At 40.4% G+C, this 24,181-nt stretch overlaps 1 protein-coding gene across 1 annotated transcript in view; it reads left to right on the plus strand.

The window, feature by feature from the left end:
* The first annotated feature begins 4,399 nt into the window (after positions 1-4,399).
* LOC126282360 (myrosinase 1-like) overlaps positions 4,400-24,181 on the plus strand; it is a 36,295-nt gene continuing 16,513 nt past the window's right edge. The window contains exons 1-4 of the mRNA XM_049982018.1: positions 4,400-4,535; positions 4,743-4,873; positions 9,192-9,326; positions 21,792-21,939. Of these exons, the coding sequence (XP_049837975.1) occupies positions 4,400-4,535; positions 4,743-4,873; positions 9,192-9,326; positions 21,792-21,939 (550 nt within the window). The remainder of the gene's footprint in view (positions 4,536-4,742; positions 4,874-9,191; positions 9,327-21,791; positions 21,940-24,181) is intronic.

Consider the following 24,181-nt stretch of genomic DNA (forward strand, 5'->3'; position numbering starts at 1 on the left):
GTTCCAAAACGACCAAAAGCTAAATCTTGTAAATGATTATAATAACTTCGAAATCACGCAACTACTGGGCTGGAATGATAATGTGCCAACTGAAGAAAAAGCACTCATGCGAGCTTAAATGTAGAAAACACTTGAAACATGAACACTAATGACTTTAATTTGGAATGCAATAATTATAATCACGATCAGCGATAATTTGCAACAGTTGGGAACAGTTCACAGTACCTGCAATCTACTACGTAACTCACGGTAAAGGTATCTGTTTGCATGTTCACAGGTGATCGAATTAAATTGCAGCTCTTTACTGATTGCTTTTCAAATGATGCCGTATCAGCTTTCATTCATGGCAACAATTATTTGTCAATACTAATTTTAAGTAAAGTTATTGACATTATATCATTTACAGAACGCAACATAATTATAAATTTACTTTGACCACGGAAGTTCCGTCATAGAAATAAGATCAGCCTGAACAGTCTGAACAGGTTATGGTCTCCAGGAATAGTCCAACACCACATGGACAACTGTAGTTACTATTGCTTCCTGCTACAATAATTAATTGACTGAAAACCGGTTTTCAATTTAACTGACTCTGTTTTCTTTTAACTCCATCAAACATGACTTTCCTGGAAATTACGGTGATGTGGAAAGGAGCCTGCTGATGGTCAACGACTTCAACAAAGTTTATGTTTTGACCAAACACTCTAATGTTCAATACAGTTTGCTACAACGATGGCATGTCTATTACTAAGCTATAAAAATACTGTTGTAAAAATATTTAGCTTCCAAAAGTTTTTTCCTTTATCTTTAAACTTTTTATTCTCCTTATTGCTTTGAAAATTTTATTTTTGTCATTTATTTAGTGAATTTTTTTACTAAAAGTTGATAAAGGGTTTGCAGGGAGTTTCTTGTGGTGCTATGTATTGCTGATAATGAAATTTATTATTGGCAATAGATTGATTAGAGAACAACTTTAATAAATTCCGGCCACACAGTAGTCTTCATTACTTACAAGATCTTCCTGTGACCGTGTACTGCGCTCATATGCGTGTTCACTTTGCAACATATGCTATCACCATTTCAGCACAGTATCCATTTGGCCTTTGCGTGCAAATATACACATATGTACCGCACCACGGATGCTTCACTACTCCTTTCTGCCCCCATTTCTTCGACTGCGCGCTCTGGCGTCAGCGATGTTATTGTTACATGAAAAATATTTCTTGTGCTTTGTACTATATAAGTTTCCCTACATGACATTTTCATAAATACTGTTTCCTGACAAAATTCACAAAAATATATAATTATAAAAATGTTTTTATATTCATGAACTCAAGTATCTGAAAAGAACGCGAGGCACTGGGTTGTATTTGTAGCGTTACAAATTCTCCTCTTGGGATTATGTTTTTGAGATGATTTGCTAAGCAAAATGAACTCTTCTTTTGGTCAGTTCATATGCAAGGTTTCGCATTGTTCTTATCCAGTCAACTAAACTTTTTAACAGTTCATTTAAATAATTTTTCAGTAATTTCAAGGACTGAACCAGTACTAATTTCACTATTTCATGTATTTCACATTACAGTATTTTTACACATGATATTTACTTTAAATTCTGTTGGCACTTGCCTTCCAGCGCTAATAAGAAATATATAGTTTTTTGTCTTATTGTATACAAATTAGTACTTTAGAATTTGTAAGAGTTGTCCTGTCTTTTGAATGTTTGGGTCAAATTTGCAGAAGATTAAAAAATATTTCATTCACAGTGTTAGTAAAATGTGCGTGTTGTAAAGTGTTCGCCATTGAGATATTTGGCTTCGACCCAACAGAGAAGACTAGGTAGATTTTCATTGGCAGAGCTTTTAGACATCGGAAAATAATTGAAATGGACAATTTAGTGCTAAACAAAGTTCGTTTGCAATATTACAGAGCCATTGTGGGAAGATGTCTGCTTCTCTTTATGTTTTTTAATAATTATTCTAGTACGAGTGAAACTAATATTTCGTAAATTTGAGAAAAGTCAAATATTATAATACTTTTTGTTTTTCAAAAACTAACAATTTGTACTCTTTCCATCGATGAGAAAAAGGTCAATTAAATTGTGTTCGATTTTTAAATCCACACACTCATTACTGGTAGGAAGACTAATTTTGGACAGCATGATTCGTCATACGTTGAGCATCCAAAACTGTCTGGAGACATGGAACTAAGGTGAGAAATATTTAGTAATTATGGACGTCACCAGCACTCTCCGAATTACAATGACTTAAGTGCACAGCAACTGTTCAGTGTGACGAACACATGTTAGTGGGATGTGCAGGATTTTGTCACACTCACTGTAATACCACTGCAGCCTTTTCTTTTCAATGAGATAAGCATATAGATACATATGAGGCAGCTCATCTTCAGTTCATACTTGGATTTCGTTCAGCTTCTTCGTTTAGCCCCTTATGTAAAATTCCTCCAGAGGCACATCACTGAGGCAGTGAACTGCTTTTCGAAGTAGCACTTCAAATGTCGTTTCAGAAACAAGTACTTGACTTTCAGGGCTCATTCAAGATCTGAAACTGGCTGAAATATTGATTTCCTAGTATTAGTTCCACATCTAGAATTACGCAGTTTCCGATCCTCTACCTTTCTCAAACTTTTTGCCGTAGATTTTTGGAACACCGATTGCAGGAAAAATGCCAGTTGGTACGTGATTTAATTCGCTTCCATCTCTGTCTATGTTACTGTATACTGCAACACGTGCTAAGAAATTAGTTGTACGTATCATTATAGGTTTGAGAAACTCGGCAATTTTCGTTGATTTATTAGATTTTTAAAATGAGTTCCCTTGAAAGAAGTACGAAATTTAGGATGTTTGAAGAACAGCTTTCTGGGCGAAACGTGAAAACAGAAAAAACTGAAAGGAACGATCGAATGTTTTGTGAAATTATTTCTATAAAAGTAAGAAATGAAATAAATTATGGGAACATTTGACACGCATCTGAATTATACTAAAAAACACGCGCAGTAAATGGTGGTCCGCTTGAGAGTGTATATTCACTTTTCAGATATTTGATTGATTCTCTACTGAAAAATTTTCGGCACTGAGAAACTGCTGAAAACAACTTTGAGCACTGGTGGCAGAAACATGTCCATGCCACACAACAACAGTCGGCACTACCAGTTGACCCCCCTCCCCCCAGCCCCCCCCCCCACACCATCCACCCCTTCTACTGTTTCACACCATGGTCGTTGTACATGGGGACCAGGATTGTTTTCTCCACTCCTTGTAGCCACCTCCTCTGACAACTGGACGTCCTACCGTCAACACGCTGTACAACCGACTGACACACTCAGTTCAAGATACCTGCTATAATGAAATCAACATCGCTCACGCGTGTCTCCTGTCCAGCACGACCTAGGCCATACTTTCGAGACATCTCCTGGGAAAGGAGACTAGCATTTCTGGTTCAGGTGTTCGTCGTACTTAGTGTGCCCTTTGACATTCTTGGATGACATTTCCTGGCATACGTCCTCAGTTTCTTTGGGCAGTTAATACCTTAAGCTTTTTCAACATACTTTTGAGACAGCTTAAACGACGCCTCATACAGCTGTAGCCTGAAACAAATCTTCGAACAGGAATTTGAATATGCCTGGGTGTAGCAGCAATTTTCCATCGACTGCTGTACCTAATGAGTACCAGCTGTATAAGGTGGAGGACAGAAAATAATTACAGAAAATGCTGGTACGATGTCATATGTCACGCTCTGCCTTCGAGTTACCCCACAACCGAATTTAAATGGGTGGAGTAAATGAATAAATACGCCAGTTTTGTTATCGTGATAGTGTACTTTGTAACATCAAGGAGTCCGTAGGCGACGAAATCTCAGTTAAAATATTACCATGCAAAATTGTCCAATTAATAAAGCAATCATGGTTCTTCATTCAGCTAGAAAACATTTTTTCATAGGATTTTATTTATTTATAGGACTGTCCCAAAACATGTAAATACTTTCTGTCTTTATAATTTGGACTTAGTGCTTAGCTAAGCGCTGAGTCATTTCATTGTAATGAATGACGACTTTTCTTTTGTCCAGAATCATTGTTGCTAACACACCCTTGGAGCAAAAAAGAGTAATCAAATGTAATTGATAAGAAGGCTGTACTGATATCATTGCGTATCACACAGACAGGAAGTTTTTCTCCAGATATCTCCGATAACATCGGTGAGAAGTACGTGTATATTACGTCAGTGTCTATTCCTAAATAAATCTTCTAATTGAATGATGAGAACATAAAACAATCAGATATAATCTATTTAGTAGCTTGCAACATCTTATGAAATTACAGCGTAACTACATTACATATATACACCTTGCACCAGCTCACACAAAGGCACTGAAAATTTCCAATCATGAGTTTGCTGATCGCCTTTACGACTGTTTTGGCTGTAGCTTCGGCACTGACAACCACTAATAGATTTCCTGACGACTTTTTGTTTGGGGCTGTAACCTCCGCGTATCAAGTCGAAGGAGCCTGGAATGAAGATGGTGAGTTTAGAAGCATTGACTTTATTCCGCAGCAAAGTAACAAAGAACAATAGAAAACTGTGTATTGAAACTTGTTCCATTATACTTACTGCTCACAATAACATACGCTTTCAGTATCTTCCACGTTGTTGTTTTTCTACGATAAACTCAATAATAAACTTCCATGACAATAGTTGGTTTGTTATGTCATATATCATTTTTGCATAGGTAAAGGAGAGAGCATTCAGGACTACTTCTTCCACAACCACCCTGAACATACCACAGGAGACACCGGGGACGTCGCCTGCGATTCTTACCACAAGTACCAGGAAGACGTGCAGATTCTGAGAGCACTCAACGTAAGTATACTTTCCAAAGCGAAAAAGACTAAAGTCTGCTTATGCAGACTTCAGCTCAACATCTGCTTCATTTTCTCTTCAAATCATACGAGATAGCAAAATGTTTATTTTAATTACCCACATTGCTTCCCGTACAAAGTCTTCTAATACTACAGAAATAGTATATTTCCTCGAAAATAGGGGGTCAGTTTATTTTCAGGGATAATTTGGTTCGGATAAACACCTAATTGCTTAAAAATAGGACTTGGAAGATCTAATATCGGGGGAGACTACAGTTACTGCAGATGTAGCGTCTTCTCGAGCTGAAGAAGAAAGAACACGTTTGTCTTAGCCAGCAGTCAGAGAGATCGAATAAAGTACAAGGATCATTTCAGCACCAGTTCAGTTGTAACAAACAATGAAGAACAAAGTAAAAGAATTTCGGTAATACAAAAGAAAGAAAAGGAAATTATTGTGTCAACTAGGAGTTCACTATACTAGGAGCAAAGATCCAAAACGGCAAAGGATGAAACGGGAAAACTTCAGTGTCACTTGGAAAGAAAAACTTTCTAAAATTCCAGTTAATCGATTTAGGGGAAACACAGAAAAAGCAGTTGTTATGTGAGGCGAAATTTGAGCCCCGCTCCTCACATATGCGTATCAGTGCTTTAACCAGTCATCCACATGTCCTTCATTGCTATACTTGTCAGCTATTTTCATTCATATTCACGTTATCCCAAGAAACATGCAGATACAGTTCTACTTTATTCCTCTGTGGGTCACTTGTGCATCTGTTAAGTGTTAGTGACAGTTGCTTATGGAGAATTTTTGTGTTGTTATGTTACAACGAATTGTTGAGGAAAGGAAGAAAAGACTGTCGAAGAAATCGAAAGTTACTACTGTTCCATTTAATCGAGACAGTCTACGATCGTAACGTTTTCGTGTGAATGTCGTGGGCCACAAGGGGCAGGAACTTAAAAAGTTAGAAAATGCTTCCATACCACACGAATTCCAGACAGCCATTCATATCGGAAAGGTTTTAGAACACAGAATTTCTTTGGAGGTGTAAAAAGGAGAAAAAACAATCCTTAGAATAGCAAGATACTTTGTTTTCGCGAAGAGAAAAATTTATTATGAGTGTATCCAATGATAAATGTGCAGAGATTATTTTGTAGTCAAAAGATTCAATACTGTGTCTGAAATAGTTCGAAAAATTGAGGATTGTAAATTTTCAGGCTAACGCAAATGCTAGGAGCCAACCATGCAGTGACAACAGCGAAAATGAAAACCGCAGACTTCTTTTTATTAAGATTCAGTTGCTTGTGAGATCAACAAGTAATATATAATTTTAAGCTATCGTGACGTTTGCAGTCTGCTAGTGAGTACGGCAACGAGGTGGCAAGAGGCAATCAAGTTAGGATTATTACTGTGTATCGTTACTTCGATCTGTATTTAGTAGATCTGTAAAGTGGACCTGTTCCTTACTTCCATTAGCTACTAAGTAAGAAAGCTTACTCTTCCTCTTCTTATAGACATTTTCTTCATAGTTGTCTGTGTAGCTACTCAGTTTCCCGTTCTTATTCACATTTATCTCGGTCGTCATTACTATTGATATTCATTCCTCGTACGGTACATATACACTCCTGGAACTTGAAATACGAACACCGTGAATTCATTGTCCCAGGAAGGGGAAACTTTATTGACACATTCCTGGGGTCAGATACATCACATGATCACACTGACAGAACCACAGGCACATAGACACAGGCAACAGAGCTTGCACAATTTCGGCACTAGTACAGTGTATATCCACCTTTCGCAGCAATGCAGGCTGCTATTCTCCCATGAAGACGATCCTAGAGATGCTGGATGTAGTCCTGTGGAACGGCTTGCCATGCCATTTCCACCTGGCGCCTCAGTTGGACCAGCGTTCTTGCTGGACGTGCAGACCGCGTGAGACGGCGCTTCATCCAGTCCCAAACATGCTCAATGGGGGACAGATCCGGAGATCTTGCTGGCCAGGGTAGTTGACTTACACCTTCTAGAGCACGTTGGGTGGCACGGGATACATGCGGACGTGCATTGTCCTGTTGGAACAGCAAGTTCCCTTGCCGGTCTAGGAATGGTAGAACGATGGGTTCGATGACGGTTTGGATGTACCGTGCACTATTCAGTGTCCCCTCGACGATCACCAGAGGTGTACGGCCAGTGTAGGAGATCGCTCCCCACACCATGATGCCGGGTGTTGGCCCTGTGTGCCTCGGTCGTATGCAGTCCTGATTGTGGCGCTCACCTGCACGGCGCCAAACACGCATACGACCATCATTGGCACCAAGGCAGAAGCGACTCTCATCGCTGAAGACGTCACGTCTCCATTCGTCTCTCCATTCACGCCTGTCGCGACACCACTGGAGGCGGGCTGCACGATGTTGGGGCGTGAGCGGAAGACGGCCTAACGGTGTGCGGGACCGTAGCCCAGCTTCATGGAGACGGTTGCGAATGGTCCTCGCCGATACCCCAGGAGCAACAGTGTCCCTAATTTGCTGGGAAGTGGCGGTGCGGTCCTCTACGGCACTGCGTAGGATCCTACGGTCTTGGCGTGCATCCGTGCGACGCTGCGGTCCGGTCTCAGGTCGACGGGCACGTGCACCTTCCGCCGACCACTGGAGACAACATCGATGTACTGCGGAGACCTCACGCCCCACGTGTTGAGCAATTCGGCGGTACGTCCACCCGGCCTCCCGCATGCCCACTATACGCCCTCGCTCAAAGTCCGTCAACTGCACATACGGTTCACGTCCACGCTGTCGCGGCATGCTACCAGTGTTAAAGACTGCGATGGAGCTCCGTATGCCACGGCAAACAGGCTGACACTGACGGCGGCGGTGCACAAATGCTGCGCAGCTATCGCCATTCGATGGCCAACACCGTGGTTCCTGGTGTGTCCGCTGTGCCGTGCGTGTGATCATTGCTTGTACAGCCCTCTCGCAATGTCCGGAGCAAGTATGGTGGGTCTGACACACCGGTGTCAATGTGTTCTTTTTTCCATTTCCAGGAGTGTAATTCCTTTGGGTACCAGGATGGAGATGCATTCCTCGTAAGGAACCTATTAATTTTCTTTTGTACTTCTGTGTGTGAACTAATACCTTTTAAAGACTTTCAGGGAAAACTGCCTCCATTCGCCTTTTGTGATGGTGTAAATTTTAAAAACTGAACCATCACCAAAGGCGGCTGGCTGCAGGTATTTCTGAGAATCTCTATTCATCACATTAACAATCTACATCCGTGATGAGAAAGAGCTTTGTGTTTCCACCTATAATACTATCCTTTTCGTATTTCATTTGTTCATCGCACGTTCCTTTGTCTTTCATAGAACCAAAACCTCACTTTCACACAGTACAGTACGAATAATAATCACATTGTCCAATTCCATAGTACCCTGTCTTCACACTTAATTTTACATATATCTCCAAAATATTGCGTTTTTGTAATCGGGTACCTTATTTTATTACCAAAGAGTATTTTTTTTCCCCAGAAACGTAAATCGTACTGTAGCAAGTTCAATGATTTACCCTCTTTACTTGTTTATTTCCTGTTACTATGTCCCACCAATTTAGTTCTGGTTCTCTTACTGCCATGCCTGTGCTTGTGTTAGTCGAAACAGTGCTTGGTTCTATGAAAAAAAAACTCTTACTCAAGTGCTACGGGGTGACGAGTTATTACGCACGTAATGCAAAGGAATTTCTGTATACATACACAATCTCCGTAGTATTAAGTACGTAATGGCTCGTCACTCGGTACCGACTGAGTAAGAAATTTTTTCAGAAGACCACTCGCTCTTTCGACTAACACAAGCAAAGCCATGGCACTTAGAGAACTAGTTTTAATGTTTAATGTCTACTGTCGTATCTAATCATCTGTTTAAGACTTGCGAGATGGTTTAATGGCTTATTACACAAATTACCTTGTCACATACGTCGTGCCTATCGTTGTCTACTTCTAAATCTTCATAGTAATTGTAGGTTTCCAGAATTCAAACAATTAACTTCAGAATCGTTCACAGAATATTCTCAAGGTGAATTTATGTTACACTTTTTCAGTTTCCTTTTTTTAAAGTCAAAACGTAAATCTATTAATCAACGCATAACCATTATTCCTGGCGCATTGTTCAATCTTCTACCGGACCGTCGTCCGATATACTGCCCGAGTAGGTGTTTTCAATTTGAAATATATGTACCACTCACTGAATTCAGCATTAATACATGAATTAAAATCCAAACATAAGCCATCAATCCCCCAATCTTTCTGTCACGACCAATAATACCTTGTGATTGAACAGGCGAACGTATACCGATTTTCGATTTCCTGGACACGTGTGTTGCCCACCGGTGACCTCGACGTTATCAACCAGGCTGGTATCGACTACTACAACAACCTCATCAACGACCTACTCGCCAACAGAATTCAGCCTCTGGTAAGTTAGTAAGAATGTAAGTAAGTCTTATTCACAAACTTTACCTCGTGCAGTAACTCTGTCGCGCATTTATAAACACATACAAATAACATGTTTAGGCTACTTGAGAATTCTATCAGTACGACAAAGTAAAGAATATTGCTGTTATAGAGCCAAAATTAAATTTCTAGGTTCTTCCTGTGAAACGCAAAAAGGCATGCGAACTTTTCCTCGTCGTTATATAAGCATTAAGACCGAAACAGCTAACCCAGTCGGATTAATATCTACCTGAGCATAGCATTTGTTTTAAATGAAGACTAATAATTGTGATTGGACTTATCAAGCACTACGTTGTGAACATCAAATAATAAAAATTATGGGCAATTTTTGCCTAAACTAGTTTGAGAAACGACATAGTTCTGCGCTTCTTTGGCAATGAGACTGGCGAAGCATCCAAGGAGACAAGGAAACGAATTACAAGGGAATCTATAATCCGGCTGCATGTTATTTTCTCTGTGAGTCAACACTCCAGGGAATAGAAAAGCAACTGGAATTACTCAACAGAGGAAAGTCCACTGGACCTGACGGGATATCAATTCGATTCTACACAGAGTACGTGAAGGAACTTGCCTCCCTTCTAACAGCCGTGTACCGCAAGTCTCTAGAGGAACGGAAGGTTCCAAATTATTGGAAAAGAGCACAGGTAGTCCAGTCTTCAAGAAGGGTTGTCGAGCAGATTCGCAAAACTATAGACCTATATCTCTGACGTCGATCTGTTGTAGAATTTTAGAACATGTTTTTTGCTCGAGTATCACGTCGTTTTTGGGAACCCAGAATCTACTCTGTAGGAATCAACATGGATTCCGGAAACAGCGATCGTGTGAGACCCAACTCTCTTTATTTGTTCATGAGACCCAGAAAATATTAGATACAGGCTCCCAGGTAGATGCTATTTTCGTTGACTTCCGGAAGGCGTTCGACACAGATCCGCACTGTCGCCTGATAAACAAAGTAAGAACCTACGGAATATCAGACCAGCTGTGTGGCTGGATTGAAGAGTTTTTAGCAAACAGAACACAGCATGTGGTTATCAATGGAGAGACGTCTACAGACGTTAAAGTAACCTCTGGCTTGCCACAGGGGAGTGTTATGGGACCATTGCTTTTCACAATATATATAAATGACCTAGTAGATAGTGTCGGAAGTTCCATGGGGCTTTTCGCGGATGATGCTGTAGTATACAGAGAAGTTGCAGCATTAGAAAATTATAGCGAAATGCAGGAAGATCTGCAGCGAATAGGCACTTGGTGAAGGGAGTGGCAATTGACCCTTAACATAGACAAATGTAATGTATTGTGAATACATAGAAAGAAGGATCGTTTATTGTATGATTATATGATAGCGGAACAAACAGTGGTAGCAGTTACTTCTGTAAAATATCTGGGAACATGCGTGCGGAACAATTTGAAGTGGAATGATCATATAAAATTAATTGTTGGTAAGGCGGGTACCAGGTTGACATTCATTGGGAGAGTCCTTAGAAAATGTAGTCCATCAGCAAAGGAGGTGGCTTACAAAACACTCCTTCGACCAATACTTGAGTATTGCACATCAGTGTGGGATCCGTACCAGATCGGGTTGACGGAGGAGATAGAGAAGATCCAAAGAAGAGCGGCGCGTTTCGTCACAGGGTTATTTGGTAACCGTCATAGCGAGATGTTTAACAAACTCAAGTGGCAGACTCTGCAAGAGAGACGATCTGCATCGTGGTGTAGCTTGCTCGCCAGGTTTCGAAAGGGTGCGTTTCTGGATGAGGTATCGAATATATTGCTTCCCCCTACTTATACCTCCCGAGGAGATCAATAATGTAAAATTATAGAGATTAGAGCGCGCACGGAGGCTTTCAGACAGTCGTTCTTCCCGCGAACCATACGCGACTGGAACAGGAAAGGGAGGTAATGACAGTGGCACGTAAAGTGCCCTCCGCCACACACAGTTGGGTGGCTTGCGGAGTATAAATGTAGATGTAGAAATGTAGATGTAGATGAATAGAACACAGTCGAATAGAATGCAGCTGAGGTTGGCAACCAACAAAGAGATCGGTAACAAAGTTGATCATTGCGTTGGAGTAGTATCAAGTGAGTCGTTTCTGCGAAGTCGCAGATGTTCGCATGCTACAGCGAGAAGCTATTGATTTGCAGTACTGGTTTAAGGAAACCAAATGAGCAGTTCTATTGACTAGTTTAGTATCAGGACTAGTCCACAGGGGAAAAAGCAACCATGAACGTAGATATTAGTTCAACAAGAGAACGGCTCTCTCAGTCACTGATCTGATGAGGTGACGTAAAACTGCGATTACATTGTACTTTCAGCACCGTGGACGTCGAGAGGCGTGTAGAGAAGACACAAGATTTAAATAACGAACGACTCCAAAATATATCCGCTGTATTCTTTTCAATGGAAACGATCACGTTAGTGCTTCAGGAAAATGAAGTAAACTGAAATCTGGTTGAACAGATGGAGAGTTGTACATTTTGCAAACCTGAACCCAATATTTTAACCACTGAGCCATCACCCACGAGAAGAGTTACACTAGTGTTAACAGTAAGACAAATATTGGTATTTTGCTAATGGATAAGGTATTGTAGTATTACAAGGTGGGCTTCTATAATAGTAACTTCTAACAATCAGTAATGACTATCATACGCAAAATATGGGACTATATAGAATTCTTTTACTTATTCAGAGTTATTCCGTGATGACGTTACATACTTTCATGGATGATGGATAAGGGTTAATGGATCAGTTTTAGGTAAGAGACCCTAGCCTGGGAAACTCCAAATCGAAAGTTATAAGCAAATATCGTCCCGATTCCCTTGAAAGCTCTTTGCTTTCTATATTCTGAGAGGTATTTGAATGGAGCAAAATAAGAAGAAAACGGCCAGTAATCATGGACAGACCTTAAGAGCTATGAGCACTTGTTCAGTAAAGCGGATGTGTTTTAGAGTGGCAAAGATGAGCAAGTGTTCAATAGCATGCAGTTGAGCCCATGTTTATTGGACATTTTTCTGATTTTGGTTCATACGAGCACCAGCCAAAAATTGGGGAGCATAGAGGTTGTAGTAGAAGATGATTTTTACTTTCTAAAAGCTTTTGTGCAACATTTAAAAAACGTAAAATAAAATCTAATACTGTTTTAAGCTCCTGTTGCCTGTCTTGACCAACAAACGGCAGCATTCAGAGTTCTATTCCAGTACTATATTTGGTTCAATATACAACAGAGCCCCACATTATTCTGAAATGTTCTCAGACATGCGTCAGGAGTGCAATAAAGTGGAATTTTTACATTAGTACAGTGTCCAAAAGCATACAGTGTATTTAATCTGATGGTGTGTATTGTCATGACCTACCTTCTTCGAAGGAGAGTGGTGATAATGTATCACTAGTAAAATCAGTAGAATGCAATCCATACAAATTATAAAACTGATTGAAGAATCTACTACAATCAGAACTATGCCACTCTAAGAAACTGTAAACAACCACACCAGCATCTAATAAAACACCACCACGCAATAAGATTTTAGGAAGGAAGGTATTTTATTACGATACATCAATTAATCTGCAGACTCAGATGATTTTTAAGTTCTCACATACAAAGTGGCATAAGACAGAGACAGAGATGTGGCATCTCCAAAGATAATGGCATGTTCAATACCTCAGAAATAAATATATTTGATTAAGTCATTTATCTTTTATTATATTGTATGTATGTCACGAATTTTGCAAGCGGAATGCAGCTTCAAATTAAGAATTCCAGCACCAAAAAAATCTTTATTACTTACTAAAATAAATGCTGCTTGCTTTTCGGCACTGCTTAAATTATAGGTTTGAGAAGATTGTAGTTCGATTTAAGTGGCATGCATTACATTCATCTCAACAGGTAAGAACTGGTCACATTTGAATATTACTGCAGATCTGTCTTACAGCTTAAAATGCACCAAAATTGACCTCACAGCTAAAAACCACAGAAAGTTCCACACATTTTGCAAGCAAATTACTTATTTTTCTACCTAAATTGTCTATAAAGCTAATTAAAATATAAACAACATTACATTCATCTAGAACACTACTGTGCATCTGACTTACAGGTACGATTACCGAAGTCGTGAGTGACAACACTTTATGAAAAGATTTACATGTTCTCGTCACCATCTTAGTTGAACCTTAATATTCTCATATCCAACTTCTTTTCCCCCAACTTCATGCTTTGTTCCATGCTTCATGAAGCTCCTGTTCAGTAGATAGTGTTTCATTATCTTGCGAATTATAATCTTCCTTTTTCACAACTAACGAGAAAACCAATTGCTCCACCAATTTATTCCGTTCTATATTTGCACGTGGTTTTCCAATCGTGAACGTCATCATAATAATTCCCTCCACCTTCTTCTTCTTCTTCTTCTTCTTCTTCTTCTTCTTCTTCTTCATAACTGTGATAATAACCACCTTCCTCATAGTATTCACATCATTCTTCTCCAACTTCTGTTTTCATAAATATATATATTATTAATTTCTACATCTGCTTCTTTTGGAATGATTATCCTAGTCTATGGGAAATGAGTCTAATCGGAAGTTGAATTGCATGCTTTTTAAATAATATCTTCCCCTCTGCCAGAACCTGGTGAGATTTTTTTGTATCCAACGTAAGACACAGCTGGTTTAGAATCTGAAACTGAGACTAATATATCATTAACATCTCTACCTATGGACACAGTTCCTTCGTGAGCTTGGGTACTTCATTTCCACCCCTGAATCTGGTCTGCACTATGCTACAAAATAAATTAAAATTTACCTTAGCCTTTCAAATCGACAAACTTTCATTGACAACTGGTTTCACCGTTTTCAAATCTGTTGCAGTCTATTCAGCTTTCTCTTTCTTCTATATATTTTCCCTATCTTAATCATTAAGATCAGTGGTACTAATAGGATATTGACGGTAGTTTAACGTGGTACCCACAATTCCCTTAAGCGTAAAGATGGAACTTTCTGAAATGATGGAGAATGATGATTTCACATGAATTCTACCCATTTGAAAAGTAAAAAACTAAATACTGCTAGCATTATAATGGTCATTTCACTGGGTATTAATCATTCCTGCTATGTGTCTACCATTCACTTTCGGTAGCCACCATTCCACCTTCGGTGGCCACCATTCCCCCTAGCTCTCTATCATTCCCTCTAGGAAGGTTCCATCCCCCCTCGGGTGGCAACGATTTCCCTGCGTACTAATGGGTGGATCTGTTTATGTGGTGGCCGTCATTACCCTGTTCGTTTAAAATCATTAATAACTCTGTGATACAAATTAGGACTTACCTTGATTTTAAAGTTTTAGAAACCATTCCGTATTTGGAGCACAGCAGTCGGTATAAAGTACTAAAAATCAAATATAAGCAATCTCTATCGGATTTTCAGATTTTTTATTTGTTAGAAACTAGTCTGAGAAGAGGGCCGAAATCGGTTGCTAACAAATTAAAAATTTGGAGCCCCGACCGAGACTGTTTTTATTTGATTTTTAGCTCTTACCTTGATGTTGCATAATCAGTAGTATGAGACAACTTATTGTGAACTGTACCAACAGACTTACTTACTCGATACCCAAACAACAGGCAAGGCGGCTCACACTACACCTCTTTAATTCAGAAGACGGCAGCGCTCGCCACCGCGAGTGACATGGTGGGGCGCATTATCTACCCAACACAGTGATAGTATATATTACTTCCTTGATGTCACAACATGTTGATGCAGTCATTGTTACTCTAGAATTCTCTAGGACTTCGTACAATAATACCAATAAATGTTGATGTTTTGATCTCGTTTGCTGCAATTAATTTGCCAATAACACAAAATTTAAGGCAGCACGTCTCCCATAAGAACCTGCTCAGGTATGCTTTTCAGATTATGTTTCCTGGAAATCAGGATGATAAAGAGGAGGCTGCACAATGAGAAACTGGCGAAGAAAAGAAATTCCAGGACAAATCCCCTCCTGGTTTTTTATGCGAGTTTAGAAATTTTTTGGAAGTTCACTCCCCACCACTTGCAGACTTAGCTGAGGAATACTACTACAAATAATATTTCCACATCTGTTACATCACAATAAATGTGTCATTTACACAGCAGTAAGTTGCCCAGGTAACAATATGTTACAGGTGGAATACAATCCCTCCAATAGCCGACACCCACTGCAATGTAGGAACAAGTAAAGACTTGGCCAGTCACAACTTGCAGTTCAACACATGATATGGGATCCATCCTCACCTAGAATGGAAATAAACACAGACATGCACCTCCGGAACCAACACAGTGTTCCTATTCAACGCATAATGTGCGAAACATTCATACCTACATAAGGTTATCACATCCTGTGTAAAAGATATATGAGGTGAGATTAGCATCGTTCATTCATTCGTCCTCAGCTATCAGACAGCGTCCAGGCCAAAAACGTGAAGCTGAATTCTTTTGCACTTGTACTTAAGATCAAACTGCATGTTTACATTGTTTTGGGGCCTTGAAATGTTGGAAATAAATGAACGATCCACGAGTTAAATATACTCTGGGGTATCTGAAGTGATTGTCTGTGTGGGGTGTTTCTCAACGAGTTATTACTCAAATGTCGTGTGCTGGGACAGTGAAATCAATTTAAGGTGCAACAGTGACGTGCTGTATTCTCATGAAACAGGCAGATGGTCAGCTTGTCGGTTCCTGTTTCTTTCCCCTACGAAACTTGATGACACTCAGTGTGTTAAGTTGGAGCATAATTTGTAGCGTTTTTGTTTTTCATGCCGGTATTCCGGTTTTTAGGGGCTCATTTGTCCACTGTCATTTTTAATTTGTAGTTCACTATTGCTATTTGAGTTTACATCCTGTTCTTTTGTGTATGAAGCTCTGGACGCTAGAAAATGGAGTGTCAGTTGAGAAATCGGAACATTTGAGACATATTCTGTTTGAAATCAATTCATAGTTGACAGCAGCGGTGAATGCCAGAAACATTTACGTCTGTATCGGAATAATATAATTGGACTGAGAACAGCTAGCGTGCCATGATGCTACTCCACGATAAAGTTCACCCGCATTCTGGTACCATCCATCACCATCACCATCATCATTTAACACTGATTATGCCTTTCAGCGTTCAGTCTGGAGCATAGACCCCCTTATAAAGTTCCTCCATGATCCCCTATTCAGTGCTAACATTGGTGCCTCTTCTGATGTTAACCTTATTACTTCAAAGTCATTCTTAACCGAATCCAGGTACCTTCTCCTTTGTCCAGACTGGACAAAAGCAGTAATCACACGACTCTTTAAACATGGAAACAGAAATAATTGTAACAACTACAGAGATATCTCTTTAATCAGCGTTGCGGGTAAAATCTTCTCAGGTATTGTTGAAAGGAAAGTGCGAGTATTAGTTGAGGACCAATTGGATGAAAATCAGTGTGGGTTAGGCCTCTTGCAGGTTGTCAGGACCAGATCTTTAGCTTACAGAAAATAATGGAGAAGTTTATGAGTGGAGCCAGGGAACTGTATCTGTGCTTTATAGATCTAGAAAAGGCATATGGCCGGGTTCCTAGGAGGAAGTTATTGTCTGTTCTACGAGATTATGGAATAGGAGGCGTAAATTTTGGAAGCAATTAAAGGTCTTTACATGGATAGTCAGGCAGCAGTTAGAGTTGACGGTAAATTGAGTTCAGAGTAGTTTCAGGGGTAAGGCAAGGCTGCAACCTTTCTCCACTGTTGTTTTATTTATGGATCATATGTTGAAAACAATAAACTGGCTGAGTGAGATTAAGATATGTGAAAGCAAAATAAGCAGTCTCGCATATGCAGATGACTTAGTTGTGATGGCAGATTCGATTGAAAGTTTGCAAAATAATATTTCAGAGCTAGATCAGAAATGTAAGGACTATGGTATGAAGACTAGCATCTCCAAAACGAAAGTAATGTCAGTGGGAAAGAGATATAAACGGATTGAGTGCCAAATAGGAGGAACAAAGTTAGAACAGGTTGATGGTTTCAAGTACTTAGGATGCATATTCTCACAGGATGGCAACATAGTGAAAGAACAAGGTTGAGGTTACGGGTATGAAGGTAGCTAGGATGATTGCAGGTACTAGTACATCTACATGACTACTCCGCAATTCACATTTAAGTACTTAGCAGAGGGTTCATCGAACCACAATCATACTATCTCTCTACTATTCCACTCCCGAACAGCGAGCGGGAAAAACGAACACCTAAACCTTTCTGTTCGAGCTCTGATTTCTCTTATTTTATTTTGATGATCATTCCTACCTATGTAGGTTGGGCTCAACAAAATATTTTCGCATTCGGAAGAGAAAGTTGGTGACTGAAATTTCGTAAAAAGGTCTCGCCGCGACGAAAAACGTCTATGCTGTAATGACTTCCATCCCAACTCGTGTATCATATCTGCCACACTCTCTCCCCTATAACGCGATAATACAAAACGAGCTGCCCTTCTTTGCACCCTTTCGATGTCCTCCGTCAATCCCACCTGGTAAGGATCCCACACCGCGCAGCAATATTCTAACAGAGGACGAACGAGTGTAGTGTAAGCTGTCTCTTTAGTGGATTTGTTGCATCTTCTGAGTGTCCTGCCAATGAAACGCAACCTTTGGCTCGCCTTCCCGACAATATTATCTATGTGGTCCTTCCAACTGAAGTTGTTCGTAATTTTAACACCCAGGTACTTAGTTGAATTGACCGCCTTGAGAATTGTACTATTTATCGAGTAATCGAATTCCAACGGATTTCTTTTGGAACTCATGTGGATCATCTCACACTTTTCGTTATTTAGCGTCAACTGCCACCTGACACACCATACAGCAATCTTTTCTAAATCGCTTTGCAGCTGATACTGGTCTTCGGATGACCTTACTAGACGGTAAATTACAGCATCATCTGCGAACAGTCTAAGAGAACTGCTCAGATTGTCACCCAGGTCATTTATATAGATCAGGAACAGTAGAGGTCCCAGGACGCTTCCCTGGGGAACACCTGATATCACTTCAGTTTTACTCGATGATTTGCCGTCTATTACTACGAACTGCGACCTTCCTGACAGGAAATCACGAATCCAGTCGCACAACTGAGACGATACCCCATAGCTCCGCAACTTGATTAGAAGTCGCTTGTGAGGAACGGTGTCAAAAGCTTTCCGGAAATGTAGAAATACGGAATCAACTTGAGATCCCCTGTCGATAGCGGCCATTAGATGGGAACAATGGCAGGAGGGTGTTCACAATGAAGAAATCAAAGAAAAACTGGGAATGAACTCTATAGATGCAGCAGTCAGGGCGAACAGGCTTAGATGGTGGGGCCATGTTACACCCATGGGAGAAGCAAGGTTACCCAAGAGACTCATGGGTTCAGCACTAGAGGGTAGGAGGAGTCGGGCCAGACCGCATTCTGGTGGACTGACAAAAAACACTATAATGGTTCAAATGGTTCAAATGGCTCTAAGCACTACGGGACTTAACATATGAGGGCATCAGTCCTCTAGACTCAGAACTACACAAACGAATCTTACCTAAGGGCATCGCACACATCCATGCCTGAGGCAGAATTCGAACCTGCGACCGTAGCAACACCGCGATTTCGGACCGGACCGCCTAGAACTTTCTTTGAATGAAACTGCGCTCCAAAAATGTCTCAAAGAGTTCTACGCCTCAAAACCACGTGATTTCTTCAGCTGCGGTTTCGGAAACTTACCCCAGCATTGTCAGACTGTTGTAAATAGCGAGGAGAATATATAAATTAATCAAGATTTCTGAAATATGTATGTGTTGTGTTTATTAAACTTATCCAAAGAAAGCTACGAACTTATGCACCAGCCTAATGAGTATGTAAACATTCCACACACGTAAATACTACCAGAGACTACATGAGTGATGTCATTTTGGGAAACATCATTCTAATTTATCAATGGCGAACCCATACAGTGTAAAACGTGTAGTATGACTGATTAGTCCAGTGATCTTGGAGTATAATTACTAGCGACCATTCTGCACCTCCTTTGATGTGACGTATCCACTAGCAAGGAACTATCTGATGGCGTCGAATACTAAATTTACGAGTGAGACGCAGCACTTTGGGTTGCCTAATCCTGTTACAGTTGGCTAGAGTCTATGATTACCCATGTCATCAACAGTAGATAACATCCGACGTTAATTTCAGCCGAATTAAGACACTCACTATACCCCCATGACAAATTAGACAGTGGACAGCATCTGCACAAGAGTGGACAATATTGACCGTGATAAAGGGTACTGATGTTCACGACTTGCACTTTCTTTGCTCGATTAATACCCCATAGCCCTGCGGTATGAGAGTTATGGTAACCGTATTAATTTCCCATAGCGCAGGAAAGCTCTTTTTCCCACACAAAAGCTGTCACTAACTCAAATTTTGATGTGTTTATTGCGCTACGTTGTTGTAAAAGTAGGTGTTGGTGTGTCGAAATGTGAAATGGCTAACAGAAAGATATTACAGTTAACGGAATAATGTATGCTTTTTAGTAATCAACAGACATAGGGCAAACAACCGAAAGCTGCATTCGAAGGAAAAATTAGTTGGCGGGAGGAACATGATTTTTCTTTGAATTACTTCAAGTCCGTCAGCCGTATTCCTCGCTGAAAACAACATGCATTCGCTTCGAATCGTTTAAAGTTCTTTTGGTGTGCTCTCCCATTCCTTCATCTGTGTTCTACAAATTTTTTTCGATCATAGATTGTGCCGTCCTCTGCTAAGGTATGATTAAATATCAAGTAGGCTTGCGAGTCTCTGCACAACATATTTTAGTGTACTCACTCACTTGAAAATAAAACAGTCTTTTGTTAAACCACTGAGGCAGTTGCAAGCCAGTGTTATCTAAAAGTCTGACTTGGAAATCTCAGCATATATAACTCCCGTCAGATTTCCTATTTGTAGCCATGAAGAAAACATTCTCAGAAAATGCGTTTTTTTCTTTTCTTAGAGGCACTTTCAGAGTTAAGCGATAAGCAGTCGGTAGCTATCTTATTGGATTTAACGACGCCGATCTTATACTTCGTGTATGCTGGATATTTCAGAATTAGGCAAAAGTTTGCATGTGGTCCGTTAGACTTCTAGCAACCTAAGAGCAGACGGCTTTCCTTGGCATATGTGTAACAAGTACAAATACTCCCACAAGTCTGCAAACTCGTAGACGCCGTAGAGTCGTTTCAAGGCCCTCTGCCTTTCTTAAATGTATATAAATAATCTATCACTGAATATGACAGACGCCTACATTTTTGTTTTCTTTTCGCACATGACACAAGTTTAATTCTCAAATATGTCAAAGATAAAAGGTAATGTCAATAATTTAGCACGTGCTATAACAGTTCGGAGTGAGTAAATTTTTCGTTATATGCAACACCGCATACCGCTGACAGTTTCAGTAACGATAGTCTAGAAAAAGTGAAATGCCATTATGTACTAGGTGATTTAAGTGAAACAGAACATTAGGGTTCCTTTAGTTTTTGGAATTTAAATCCATATTACTCTATTTTGAATTATACAGTGATAGTTGTGATTCTCTCTTCTAAAGCATAAATCGAACACATATAAGTATTTTAAAATAACTTACGGGTTTGCTGCTGTGTGACGTCGTCGACCACCACCGATATTTCGACAGGAGCACACCCTGCCATTCTCAAGGCACAAATGCAAGGAGGAAGAAATTTGCAAGGAAATTTAATACCTCGGTTCACAGAGGAGAAACAAGGAAGATACCACACACAGAACAAGTAATCGCAGAGTCAACACAAAGTGACTATTAATCAGTAGGTGAGGTAGCACTAATTCTGTCCCTCCGTTTTTTGGTGAGAGACAAAGCGGGATTCCAAGCAGCATTTAAACAATTATGGAATACAACAACACGGAGATTCTGGTTTGCACGTCCAGCTATTGGAATAAATACAAAAGACTACAATGATTCCATGTTAAAAATGGCATCAAATATATTTTTTAATATCACAGCACTTTATAGTCTCTAATCACTCAATGCTATATTGTGTACCATTTCAATTACTATACATTATGTTCTAAATAACTTACCTTTCATATGATATTACACTACAGTGTATGATGTACGTCAGTTTCTGATCTGCCTTATCTAACTAACTGTAAGTCTTGTTCTCATACACTGTACAGGTAGCGTGGAAATTACTTTTGAAATGGATGGACTTGAACCACTGACTAACTCGACAGAGGATGCAGACGCTGCTGAAAGAGCACGACAGTTTCAGGTGGGTACTGTAGCTCTGCCGTAACCCAGTTGGAGCTCCTGTAACTATTCAGTGCCTTGCTCGTTGGAGAGCGCAACTGACACTAACCAAGTGACAAATGAGACCTACATATAGGACACGAATGACTGTGAGGAAATCTGTTCTGCAGGTGGGGATCTTCGCTCATCCTATTTACAGTCAAGATGGGGATTACCCTGGTGTGGTGCGACAGCTAGTGGATGCCAATAGTGAGGCTGAGGGGCGGCCCCGGTCAAGGCTACCAACCTTCACACAGGAAGAGATCGAGTACATTAGGGGTGAGTAACCAAATATATAGCAGTGGCAGGCCATTAAGATTCAACAGATGGAGACGTGATCTAATCCAGTACTGTCCACACGTGACAGTGCCGTAAACTGTTCTTCTCATATGTTCGTCCTTTTCCGATCTTAGTTCTTATGATTTTTTGTAACTGAATCGTATCAACAGCTGAAAGCGAATAGCAATGAATGTTGACTTTTGTCCCATTAGAAATTCTCGACCTCCAGCGACAGGTTTTGTTGCTGATGTACTGAGCACAACCATACATCTAGCAAAGTCACACACCGGAAAAAATGTAAACAGATTCATCAGAAAAACTTCCAGACAGTCGTCAATTACATTATTTTGTTTGGGATGGTGTACTACAAAGAAGTGTTCTTGCTTAAACATGAAGTGTCAAGTAAGAGTCAAAAATGTGTGCGAAATCTTGTGGGACATAACTGCTAAGGTCATTGGTCCCTAAGCTTACACACTACTTAACCTAAATTATCTTAAGGACAAACACACACACCCATGCCCGAGGGAGGACTCGAACCTCCGCCGGGACCAGCCGCACAGTCCGTGACTGCAGCGCCTTAAGACCGCTCGGCTAATCACGCGCGGCAAGTAAGATACAATCCTGTAAAACATATGGCTGTTATGACGCAGCACTCTCTCTTCCACAAGGGTGACGTTACAGTTTTTGGAAGCTACAACAATGGCCATATATTTCCAAAATTATTAGGCTTCTCGACAGAGTAAGCACATCCAAACCATATATATTTTTCTAAATTCTTCCACTATGCTAAATATCATTATTTCCACTCATTTTCGTTGTAGGCAGTCAACTTTGCCACGTCATTACCATTAAGAGGGGAATGTACAGAAGGGCTAATTTTTTTGTGGTTATGATTGCAAATAAAATAGTTTCGAAGTATTTGACTATTTATCATAATACATAAATCCTTTCACTTTGCTGTCAGACATGTTCATTTCGCATTGATGCTGAGTCATCCGCTGGTAGATTATGGCGGCCCAATTCTCCAACGTGGACTCGTCCTGCGTTATTGCCCTTTAAATGAAGAAAACGTACCACCATAAGATGGTTTACTTTATCACTGCGCTGCGAGATGTCGTTTTGTCTCGAGCAGCGTCTTGCTATTGTATTGTGTCAAAAAATGTTCAAATGAGTGTGAAATCTTGTGGGACTTAACTGATAAGGTCATCAGTTCCTAACCTTACACACTACTTAACCTACGTTATCCTATGCACAAACACACACACCCATGCCCGAGGGAGGACTCGAACCTCCGCCAGGCCCAGCCGTACAGTCCATGACTGCAGCGCCCGAGACCGCTCGGCTAATCCCGCGCGGCTATTGTATTGTGTCATCCTGATTTCAATGTGTATCGTAGTGCAGTCATATACCTACAAACAGACACAAAATAAATTTCACATGCTCATTTTCTTTCGACTTGATAATTAACACATTATGAGTGTGTGTCATATAATCCTTATGCACACCATTTGTCCTGTTCTCTGTTACTTCTGTCAAGACTGCCAAAAATATAAGCTAATAATTCAGACTTTGACAGCGAGAGGGCACTGATTTAATTCAGTGGTGAAAGTTGAAAATTTGCGACGGACCGGGATTCGAACGCAGGTGTGCAGCTTATAAAGTAGATGCGTTGACCACTACACCATCGCGACACAGACGTCACAGTCAGTGTACGGACCACCCTAGCACGCCACTCGTAAGCCTCAAATTGTCAACATACCACCACAGTACTAACGTAGACTTCCTTGCCTATTATCATCATTACTAGTGGCATTACGCCGATTACCATATGAGTTCGACCCCAGTGTGCATATACACTGGAAAGGTATACATACATACATACATGCAGGGTGCTTCACAATCTATGTTACACGCTTCTAGAGGTTGTAGAGGGGACTTAGTAGATCAAGTTTTGCGTCGAAATTACAGCGCTGGCGCCTGTATATATTTACACAGGGTGATTCCGTGATGGCGTTACAGACTTTCTAGGGTGATCGAGAAGGATGTATCAGTCTTAGGTAAGGATCCCGGTATCGGAAATGAACGAGTCCAACATTATAAGTGTAAACCGTCCAGATACTTCTGACAGTGGAATAGATACTGGTACTGTTCTCGCTAAGATTATAGTGTAGGCAACTTTCAGAGGTAGTAGTGTGGACTAAAAAAAGGCCTGAGTGCCTCAGCGATACAGATAGCCGTACCG

The sequence above is a fragment of the Schistocerca gregaria genome, chromosome 7, assembly GCF_023897955.1.
Source record: "Schistocerca gregaria isolate iqSchGreg1 chromosome 7, iqSchGreg1.2, whole genome shotgun sequence".
NCBI classification, from domain to species: domain Eukaryota; kingdom Metazoa; phylum Arthropoda; class Insecta; order Orthoptera; family Acrididae; genus Schistocerca; species Schistocerca gregaria.